General features: G+C 56.7%; 1 protein-coding gene across 2 annotated transcripts in view; it reads right to left on the bottom strand.

Moving 5' to 3' along the window:
* Positions 1–36: 36 nt before the first annotated feature.
* Positions 37–10,478, bottom strand: part of MGAT5B (alpha-1,6-mannosylglycoprotein 6-beta-N-acetylglucosaminyltransferase B) — an 82,916-nt gene continuing 72,474 nt past the window's right edge. For both annotated transcript variants that reach the window (XM_010387500.2, XM_010387498.2), the window contains 5 exons: positions 9,824–9,970; positions 9,524–9,640; positions 3,964–4,038; positions 2,331–2,587; positions 37–1,784 (listed from right to left, as the gene is read on the bottom strand). In XM_010387500.2, coding sequence (XP_010385802.2) covers positions 1,586–1,784; positions 2,331–2,587; positions 3,964–4,038; positions 9,524–9,640; positions 9,824–9,970 — 795 coding nt within the window. In that variant the 3' untranslated portion in view covers positions 37–1,585. The remainder of the gene's footprint in view (positions 1,785–2,330; positions 2,588–3,963; positions 4,039–9,523; positions 9,641–9,823; positions 9,971–10,478) is intronic.

Genomic DNA, 10,478 nt, shown 5'->3' with positions numbered 1-10,478 from the left:
CTGGATGCCGCAGGAAGATGAGAATCAGCACAGTTCCTCTTCTGCATCTCACATCCCAATAAAATATTTATTATTTCAAGAAATAAATCTTTAAAAAAAAGAGAGAAAAAGAGTGTCTCTATTGCTTTCCCCCACAGGTTAGTCCTTGGGAACCAATGAGTTTTTTTTTTTTTTTTTTTTGCCATCGTGGTTTCTGCGGCTGCAGGGGCCAGCCGTGTCTGGAGGGGACTCCCGTGGGAAGTGTCTGGCCTGGCCCCTCCACCAACTCTCAGCATCCCGGGGCTGCCTCCTGGGAAGGGCGGAGGAGCAGGCCTAGGTTGGTGGGTGGGAGCAGGATTATAAAACTGGGTGGGTGGCAGTGTTCTGAAGGCCTGACCCGCTGAGGCAGGCGGGGCTCTGGGCATGGGGGGAGAGGGGGGCATCCTGGGGCAGGCATGCCACTCGGAGAAGGACGGCTAGATCTGGAGGCGGTTTGAGGCCGGAGGAAGCTGGAGGTAGGGACGAGGACTCGGCACTGGTGGGCTGGGAGGTTATCTGGGGTAAGCACACAGGGCAACTGGAAACTGGGCAGGGCGTACCATGGGGCTGAGGCTCCATCCCAAGCCCACGTCTGCAAAAGATGCTGGGGAGTTGGGGAGTCAGCACCTGTGGAAGTGCCTGGTGCATGAAGGCCACCCCCGGGCGGGGTCCCAGAGCCCATTCTCTGAGGCTGGGGTGGAAATCTGCCCCTTGGAGGGGGTAGGGATTGAGGCTTTGGAACAAATCCACCGTCTGGAGTCAGTCACAGGTCATGCCAGGATGGGTTTTGGGAGACGCCCAGAGTGAAAAGGGTTGGAACAAGCAGGAGAGAGAAACAATTCAGCTAGGGTTTGGGTGGTTCCTGCACCCCCAACTGTGGTCCTCAAGTGTAGAGGGAGGGTGGGGGAATCGGGAAATCGGGAGGGAAGGGGCTAAGGGGAGGCACAATCAGGACTCCTCAGCTTAGCCTTCTCCCAGCCCCCTGCCCCTCTGTCCACATCCCAAACACCAATGGGCCCTGTGTGCCTGGCTCCCCTCACAGGAGGAGGGCGAGCCCCCAGTTTCCCTGCCTGGAGCAGGTACCACCCAGGCCTGCTCTCCAGGGCCATGGGGAGGGCCCCTCCTTGGACCCTTCAGGGACCATTGGGCAGTCTGGTCCCTGCTCCTCTCCCTTGCAAGTCCAGAGGCCCCATCCTGGGCCCAAGAATGACTAGGCCCCTTTCGCCACCTGGCCCAGATCTGGCCTTGCACAAAGCCAGGGGCCTCTGACCACCTGCTCCTGGGCCATGAGGACTCCGAGTAGTCCGACATCTTCTCGGCCATGATGCTGCCGTGAGTCCCCAGGAGAGAACCAGGAGCCTGCCTAGGAGGTCCCAGGGGCTCAGCGTGCTGCCTCCTCCTATTCCTGTGCACAGCTCTCCTCTGCCAGCTTCCTGGCTAAGGAAGGAAGCTCAGGCCTGGAGGGGTTGCGAGAAGGACAAGCAGCCCGAGCTCAGAACCTGCTGGTGCTTTCTCCCACGGCAGGAGAGAGCCAGCGTGGGTGCCAGGCAGGGCGGCAGAGGTGGACTCACAGACAGCCCTGGCACAAGGCCACCTGGCCTTTGCGGAAGTCGCGGCAGGGGCAGAGCCGGCGGTACTTGGAGTTGGAGCCGGCACAGCTGAAAAGCAGGGGCTCCTTCTGCAGGTAGCACTCCTGGCCGGGCTGGGCGAAGGCCGGGTACAGGTGGTTCATCTCCGATTCAGTGCTGTCACAGGGCACCTGCAGCCTGGCAGGCAACACACAGCATCGTCACTCAGCGTTGGTCACTTGGGCAGAAGGGCTGGGGCAGGGTAGGGGCTGCCCCCAGCCTAGTCCTGCCTGCCCCACTTCTCTGACCCATCCCCATCCCAGACTGGGTAAGGAGATGTGTTACGGCTCCTTTATCCCACGTGCTACCCAGGAACCCCTGGAGAAGAGAGGGGCCTGGCCTGGAGGGGCTGGGGACTCAGGCAGCCCCAGTAGGAAGAGCACCCAGGACAGCTTTCATGGTCTGGGACAGGACAATGCCCAAATAGGCTGTGTAGGCGTCTGAGTGGGTGGAAGACAGCAAGCACTGGAAGGAGCTTTCCCTGGTAGTTTAGGGCTTGGCCAAGAGTAGGGCAGCAGTGACCTGGATAATGGCCTGAAGGATCCCTTCTGGATCCTTCCTGACTCATTGGAAAGCCTTAAATCCTCCCCACTGGCAGGGCTGAGGGCCGGTTCTGGGTGTGAGAGCTCTCAGTGAGCCCGGCTGGGCCGGTGAGGATAGGGGCTGGGTGGGGGGCACACTCACTTGAGGAAGGCGTCCTGGCTGTTGAGGAAGGGGAAGAAGGAGGGCTCACAGATCAACCCGTGGTCCAGGCAGGTGTCAGTGCAGGCCTTCCCAGGTGTGGCCAGCCAGGCCCGCAGGGAGCGTGCGGGGGGCCAGGCCGCAGGGGCCAAGCTGGCGTTCCGAGCCCACTCGAGGTGGGTGGCATTGGGGGCCAGGACAAAGGGGCTCTGCGGGGTGTGGGCCCCTGGTAGCGCAGGGCCTGGAGCTATGCAGAAGTCCTGCAAGGAGGAGAGCAGTGTTAGGGCGGGGAAATGTGACCCAGGTGTGCCTGGGAGACACCTGAAGGTGTGGCCCTGCCGTGCCAGTACGAGCCACCACTATTGGGCACTTACTGAATACCGGGTAGCTTTAACTGCATTATTTCATTTACTTCTCATAGACACTCGTGTCTCCAGATTGCTTACAGGAATTACAGAGGTTGAGAGGTCACAGCACCTGCCCAGGGCCTTGGGGTTGGATGGCAGAACAGGACTTAGATTCAGGGCCCTCTGCATCCTGTCTGCTCCGGAGCAGCCTTGATGCTCAGGTCAGGCTGGGGTTCCTACCCTGGGGCCCACGAGCCCTGCCCTCCATAGGGACAGGGCCCCAGGCTGGCCGTGAGGCTCTCCCTGCAGGGTTCAACTCCAGGGGTTGGAGGGCCCCGCGAATGCTTTCCTGTGAGTTTCCTGTCTGGGTTCAGTCCTGGGTTCTGGCCACGGCCCTGACCCTCACCCTGTCACCTGAACACGCTCTCCCTCCTGGGGGCCTCGGTATTCCCATCTATAAAGGGACAGGGGAGAACCAGACACTCCCGGCCCCTAATATTGGTGGGGCCAACAAGATGGAAAGGGCGGCCACGCATTATCTGTGGAAATTTCTCACAGCCATACAGCCACCTGCCCGAGGCCCCCGAGCCCAAGGCCAGGCATCACCCTGGAGACCTGGAACCTGCAGAGCCACGTTCCATCTGGGCCACCTGCAGCCCTCACGGTGGCTTGGACCCACCAGGATGCAGTAGGGGGCCAGGACTCCCCAGGAATAGGGCACATCCTCCTCCTCACCCACTACTTCCAGGCACTCTGAGCACCCATGTACTCCTGCAAGAAAGGAGTGTACTCCTGGGACAGCTGCCTGCCCGGGTGCTCCCTTGCGGGGCTGGGGTGGCCAAGCTTTTGAAACCGTGGGGCTGTCCTTGGTTTCTCAGGGCAGAGATCCCAATCTCCCGCTCCAGTCTCACTGCCATCCTTAGCGGGAGGGTGGGCAGTCTGGGGATCTTCACCTCCCAGTTACCAAATCCCAATCAGTTACCCGACTTTCGAACCGCTGTTTTCTAAGAATGAAAGTCTTTGTGTTTCTGTTAGTGCCGTGGAGTTCAGCTCTAAAGTTGGGCCCAGGGCAGGGGTGCCCCGAGCAGTGCTGCTTTCTACACCCACAGTCAGGCCTGCCTGTCTCCAGCCCTGAGGGAACTCTGGGAAAACAGACTGGACAGGCTGGAGGAGGGAGCAGGGAGCTGGATGACTTCACGGGTGCAGGTCCCTGGGCAGACAATGAACCTGGCTCAGCCCCCTCCTCTGGTCTGACGGGATCTGGGGCAGAGACTAGAGGGCTCACTGACCTGGTGCTGGATATAGGCGTGGATCCGCTCCAGCATCCCCTCGCAGGTGTACTCGTAAGGTAGGTAGGGGTCTACCTGTGGGAGGGATAGGAAGATACATAGCGCGGGAGGAGGCCCAGCCGTTGGGGGCCCTGCCATGCTCAGCCTTGGGAGTGGAGGTCTGGTGGGCTCTCATATCCTGTGCCATGCCCAGGGAGCCGACCACCCCATCCACCTGGCCCTTCCGCCCAGCTCAGAGTCCCTGTTCCCCGCACACCCTCCAGTGGCCCTCCGGGACTCAGGCTCAGGACCCACGAGGCCCAGCCTCATCCCTCCCCGCCCCTCCCAGGTCCTGGTCCCAACTGCACTGAGGATAAAGCTCACACTCTGTCCCGTCCTGGGCTTTGACACTCCTCTTCCCACAGCCCACCCACCCTCTTAGGCATCACCTGCTCCAGGGAGCTTTCCCTGAACCCCACCCCCACTCCTGTTACAGGAACACTTTCTGTGGTGGTTCCCAGCACCCCAGACGTCCCCCAGCACAGAATGAGCAACTGTGTTATTGTCTCTTGTTTATTCCTCATGTCTCTCGTGAACTTATGGACCCCTTGAGGGTGGGGACTACGGCTTGTTCACTTTGAATCCCCGGTGCCTGGCACAGTACCTGGCAGACAGTGGGTGCTCAGGAAATAGCCATGGAATGAAAAGGCATCCCCAGCTCTGCCTGTATCCTGCCCAAGACATGGGACGTTCATGCAGAGGAACACAGGGACATCTCCCAGTCGGCAGGAATGAGATGACATTTGCAAAGTACCCTGCCCCCACAGGCACAAACCCCCAAAGAGAGACCACAGGCTGTCTGTCTAAATATCTAATAGTCATCCAGGCGTGGATTACATCCAGCACTTTGGGAGGCTGAGGCGGGCGGATTGCCTGAGGTCAGGAGTTCGAGACCAGCCTGGCCAACATGGTGAAACCCGGCTCCACTAAAACTACAAAAAAATTAGCTGGTCATGGTGGCAGGTGCCTGTAATCCCAGCTACTTAGGAGGCTAAGGCAGGAGAATCGCTTGAACCTGGGAGGTGGAGGTTGCAGTGAGCTGAGACTGTACCAGTGAAACCCCAGCCTGGGTGACAGCGAGACTCTGTCTCAAAAATAAATAAATAAATAAACATCTAATAGTCACACAGCAACCTGTCGTGTGGGCAGATGCATGGAGTAGCTGGTGTTCAAGAAGCCAGGGAAATGGAGGGAAGAGGTGACAGAGGAGTAAGGGGGTACTCTTGCCTCCTCCGACTTCTTAATCAACCAACCCCTTCCTGTTCCATTAACCTTCTCAGGCCCAGTGTGGAGCCACCGCGGAGGAAATCACTGACCTGGAAGGGCAGGGGCAGCGGTCAGGACCCGGGAAGGAGCCGTCCCAGACTCAGAGAAAGGGCTGTTTTAGCCTTCAACCTCCCCACCCCAACATGTCTGGTGGCACCTAACGTGGCCCAGCCCATCTCCTAATGAGGCCACTTTCCTGTCTTCAGCCAGTGGGTGAAATCTAACTGTTTGATTCAAGCCTGCAACCACCTCCTTTCTTCCTCATTGGCATTGGGTGGTGCTAGAAAGTTCAATTGTGCCAAGCTCGGTCTTGCTTCCTGTGTTTCTTAGGAGACCCGTCCTGGGGCCTCTGGCCAAGGGGACATTCCTGACACTCAAGGGTCCCAGGGAAGCAGCAGTCACCGATGTCCTTGAAGCCGGACATTGCCCCAGCACTGACATCCCCCGGCACTGTGCACGGGTATTCTTAACACTGGGGCAACTTGGAAGTCCTGGAGAATCTGCAGGTCCCATCCTCAGCCCAGCCTTGAAGCCCCATGCTCTGCACAGCCCTGTCCCGACCTGCTCTCGTTCCCAAGCTGATTGCCCAAGAAGACCCTGGCAGCCAGTTGCTGCCCCAGCTGGTTCCCTAAATACTCATAACAAAGTCCTGGGAGCCTCTGAGCCCCACACACTTCTGGGGGTCTTGCAGGGACAAGGCTTCACTCCCAGGTTATAAATAAAACTCCCCAGAGAAGAGCTTTCCCCTCCAAATGCCGCTCCCCCTCTCCGTGACAGCAGATCTCTGAGTTACTCTCACTCCTGTGTCTGAAGCTCTTGTCATAAGGTAATTCAAAGGTCCCTGTGTGAAGCGAACGCTCACAGCCAGGGATGACGTTCTGCCTGCCACGAATCTCCTGCCGGAGGAGCCAGCCTGCCTGGCCTAGAAATCACCCCCATTAGGTCTAATTACAGGTGTGCACCCTAATCAGTCTTGACAGAGTGACAGGTGCTGGTCCTGCCTGAGAACTGCTGGCCTGCGGGAATGACAGCAGGGAGGGGTGCAGCAGAGGCCGGTGTTGGCATCACCTTGAATGGCCTTGCTCTGGACACAGATGCCCACAGGCAAAGCCGGGGAGGTGCAGAGACACAGAAGGGGTGCCGGGCCCTGGTTTTCCATGGCTGTCAGGCCGGGGGCCGGCTGCGCTGTGTTAGATCTCCCTCTTCTCACTTCCTCTTCTCACCTCTTTCTCCCCATCCTGGCCGCTCCTCCCTCCCTTTCCCTGTAAAAGGCCACAGGACTTGCTGAACAAGCCACTCCCCCTGATGGCGCCCCTCATTTGCTCTCAGCCTCCACCAACTGGCCCTAAACTTGTTTTCTAAAATAGAATTATTAGGCTGGGCATGGTGGCTCACGCCTGTAATCCCTGCACTTTTGGAGGCCAAGGTGGGCGGATCGCTTGTGCCCAGGAGTTCGAGACTGGCCTGGGCAACAAAGTGAGACCTCCCCACCCTGCCTCTATTCAAATAATATAAAAAGAATATTTTTAAAAAATAATAAAATGGGATTATTAGAATTACCCAGAGTTCTTGTTTAAAATGCAGATTCCCACGCGAAGCTGGGTCCTATTAAATGGGAAGGTGCGGGATGGACTCGAGAATCTGCATTTAAGCCCCTCCCCCGGGTGACTCTTGGGCACATGAACGTTTTTGAGCTGCTGTAAGCTAAGACGGGGTGAACTGTTATGCGAAGGGGTGGGGCCCACAGAAAGGAGGGGCCTGAAGGCAGAGGGGCCTCAGCTGGTTTGGGGCCCAGCACAAGTCTCAGCTGGTCGGATTTGCAATACCTTGCTTCCTTAATCCCTTTGTAATTGTTATTTTTAAATTAATTAACAAAATTAACCAGATGTTCATATAAAAAAAAATCAAACAGGAAAGCAATGAAAGGGAAGTTTCCTCTCACCCCAGACACTCAGTCCTTCCCCCAGTTACCAATTTCTTATGTGTCCAACCAGAAATACCTGCGACTATCCCAGTACCTTCATGCACACAGCCCTCCCCGACCCTGCTTTCTGGGCCTCCGGGGGGCAAGTTATCCACAGGGTGGAGTGTCTTCCTCATTCAGCTCAACAATGTATCTTGGAGGTTGGGCCAACCCTGCTCCCCACATTGGAAAAGTCTATGTAGTCCCCCTCCCCAGCCTTGCTCAAGCTCCTCTGTAGGAGAAGCCTTGGAGGATTGGTTTGCAAGGAGAGGGGAGAGGGAGGAGAGCAGAGGCAGGTGGGTGGAGAAGTGGGGAGAAGGAGCAGGAGGAGACTGTGGGGTGGGAGGAGCCCCCTTCCCTACCTGTGCACCTTGCTGCCAGCTTCCCCATGCAGTGGGCTGGGGTTGGTCAGTTTCCAGCAGTGAAATTAATCAGTTAACCCCCTTCAATCTTCTTTCCTATGCACTGAGGTCCCTACCTAAGGCCTCCTTCCTGGGACTGGTACTTCTAGCCCCATTTAAGCCTATGAACTGGTACCAGTCAAATACCTGGCCCTCTTCCTAGGGCGTGGCCAAGGGGCCAAGTTCCTATTGGTCTTTTTAAAAATTTTTTGAGACGGAGCCTTGCTCTGTCACCCAAGCTGGAGTGCAGTGGCATGATCTTGGCTCACTGTAACCTGTACCTCCCAGGTTCAAGCAATTCTCCTGCCTCAGCCTTCTGAGTGGTTGGGATCACAGTTGTGTGCCACCATGCCTGTCTAAATTTTTTGTTTTGTAGTAGAGATGGGGTTTCACTATGTTGGCCAGGCTGGTCTCAAACTCCTGGCCTCAAGTGATCCGCCCACTTTAGCCTCCCAAAGTGCAGTGATTACAGGTGTGAGCCCCTGCACCTGGCCTCTATTTGTTTGTGCTCTACAGGGCCTTGCCAGAACTTAAGCCACCAGCCCAGGACAGGGGACAACACTGGGTTGAGAGCTAGCAAGGGAGCTTTTTATCCCTCCCCACTCTGTCTAGGCCGGTGCTTTGCTAGGACCCAGCACTACAAGGTCACACAACCTCTCCCTGCAGCAGGACCATCAGCGCCCCACCCTCAGTCACCTGTGAATCCACTTCAGGGCTGTCTCTGGCCTGCTGAGCCCATCCCTGTGCAGGTCAAAAGTGTCAGGAACTGGCATCCAGGCGCCACCCTCAGGCACAGATGGATGGGAAGAGGAGGATACTACCCTAACCTCCTTCTCCTCGGGCAGGACAGCTCTGGGATGTGACCTACCCCATCTCACAGAGGCCCCCGTGGTGATGAGCTCCAGGTGCCACCTGCTGATACCCACCCTGCCTCACCTGGCACCTCCATCCCTGCTTCCTGGGGTTGCCTCCCAAATAAGCTACTGTTGAAATTCCTGTTTTCATGTTACTTCCTGGAGGAATCCAATCTCAGACAGCCCCTGACTTTGAGAAACCTGCCATGTTGGCCAGGCTGCTCTCAAACTCCTGGCCTCAAGTGATCCGCCCGCCTCAGCCTCCCAAAGTGCTGGATTACAGGCATGAGCCACCGTGCCCGGCCTGGAGCGATTATTTTTGCTCAGCCTGTTATTTGAGCTATAGCAAGAAGGGGATCCAGGAGGACCATAGTGAGAGGAGGCTCGCTCTCTCGTTCACCAGGTCTGAGCCTCCCCAGAATGAAGGAACCAGCCAAGCACAAGGCATGCTCAAAAGCCACAAACATGCCCACTGTGGAGATGAGCATCAGGCACAAGCCCCTCCTCACTCTCACCCAGCCCACACATGTGAACCTACACACACCAGCACCCACATTCGCTGGAGACCCAGGGTGTTCTACCCCCTTGCTACTCAAAGCGTTGCCCCGCATTTAACAGATGGTCTGTGTGCACATTATATTTTGAAATGTGCTGGGTAAAGGCTGCAAACCCACACCTGCAGCAGTTTAAAGAATCTCCACACATTCATCGTGAAAACACTCACTTAGCACCTGGCCCTCAAAAGTGCTCTATAAACAATTCGAGATCCAGGGCTGCCACGTAAGGTTATGCAGGTTGCTCACGGCACAAAGGCATTTCCCCACACATCACACCTGAGTAGATGAATGGGGGCCCCATTCCACTCTCCAATCCACATGCCCGGGCTCAGAGCTGTGTCTGACCAGGGGAGGGATGGACACCTTTGCCAACCCAGGCCTGCAAGTCTGAACTCACCCAGAGGGGCACCGTTTTCTAATCAGAGTAAAGACCAGCAGTGTGGACTAGTGGTGGTCTCGACTGCATGTGGCTGCTCTCACCTGAGTTCTCATGATGGCCTTGATGGCTGCTTCAAACTCCTCTGAGTTGTTGTAGTCGACTGTCCACACGTGGGGCTTGCCGATGAAGTTCTCCGCGTAGGGATGCTGGGAGAACACCTGGCAAGGGTACAGAGATCGCAGCTGTCCCCTGTGCCTGCCAGTGGGGCAGGGACAAAGGAAGGTACCCCATCCACGTGTCCTATCTCCTTTTGCCCCACATCTCAGTCTGCCTCTTCCAGGACCTGCAGGGGTCTCTGTCCCGGCCCCTCCTGATTGGGGACCAGGATGCTTTTCACTCACCTCTCTGGAGGTGGGCTTGCCTCGGAAGAACTCGTGGTTGAGGGAGCTGTGGGGTGGGCTGAAGCGGGACTGCAGGAAGATGCAGCCATTGGCGATGGCCTCCAGGGGGGCGGGGCCCTCGTAGGGGAAGCCAAACCCGATGAAGAGCTGCAGAATCAAGAGGCACACAGTGGTCAGGAAGCACTGCGCTGCATAGCCCGGTCAGCCCCAGGATGCCGGGGACAAGGTTAGGCGTCAGGATATTCACAGGAGGCAGCTGGGCCACAAAAGTCAGCCCAAAACATCTTGTGCCACGGGCAAGCACTTCCCCTCTCTGGACCTCAGTTTCCCCATCTGTAAAATAAGGGGTCTAATTAGCTATTATCAATAGTCTCTTCTTGCTCTATCAGGCTATGATTTATGATTCTGGAGGGAGGAAGAGAAGAGCAAGGGTTTCAAGCCGAGAAAGGTGCAGGCCCGCACCTACAAGAGACCTCCAGGAACCTCACTCACTCACCCCAAAAACATTTATTCAGCATCTAACTTGTGTGAGGCTATTCACAATAGCAAAGACATGGAACCAATGCAGGTGCCCATCAACGGTGGCTTGCATAAAGAAAATACGGTACATAAACACCATAAAATACTATGCAGACATTTAAAAAAGAACAAAATC

This window comes from Rhinopithecus roxellana, chromosome 19, assembly GCF_007565055.1.
Source record: "Rhinopithecus roxellana isolate Shanxi Qingling chromosome 19, ASM756505v1, whole genome shotgun sequence".
NCBI lineage: Eukaryota > Metazoa > Chordata > Mammalia > Primates > Cercopithecidae > Rhinopithecus > Rhinopithecus roxellana.
This window is presented reverse-complemented; position numbering and strand designations above follow the sequence as displayed.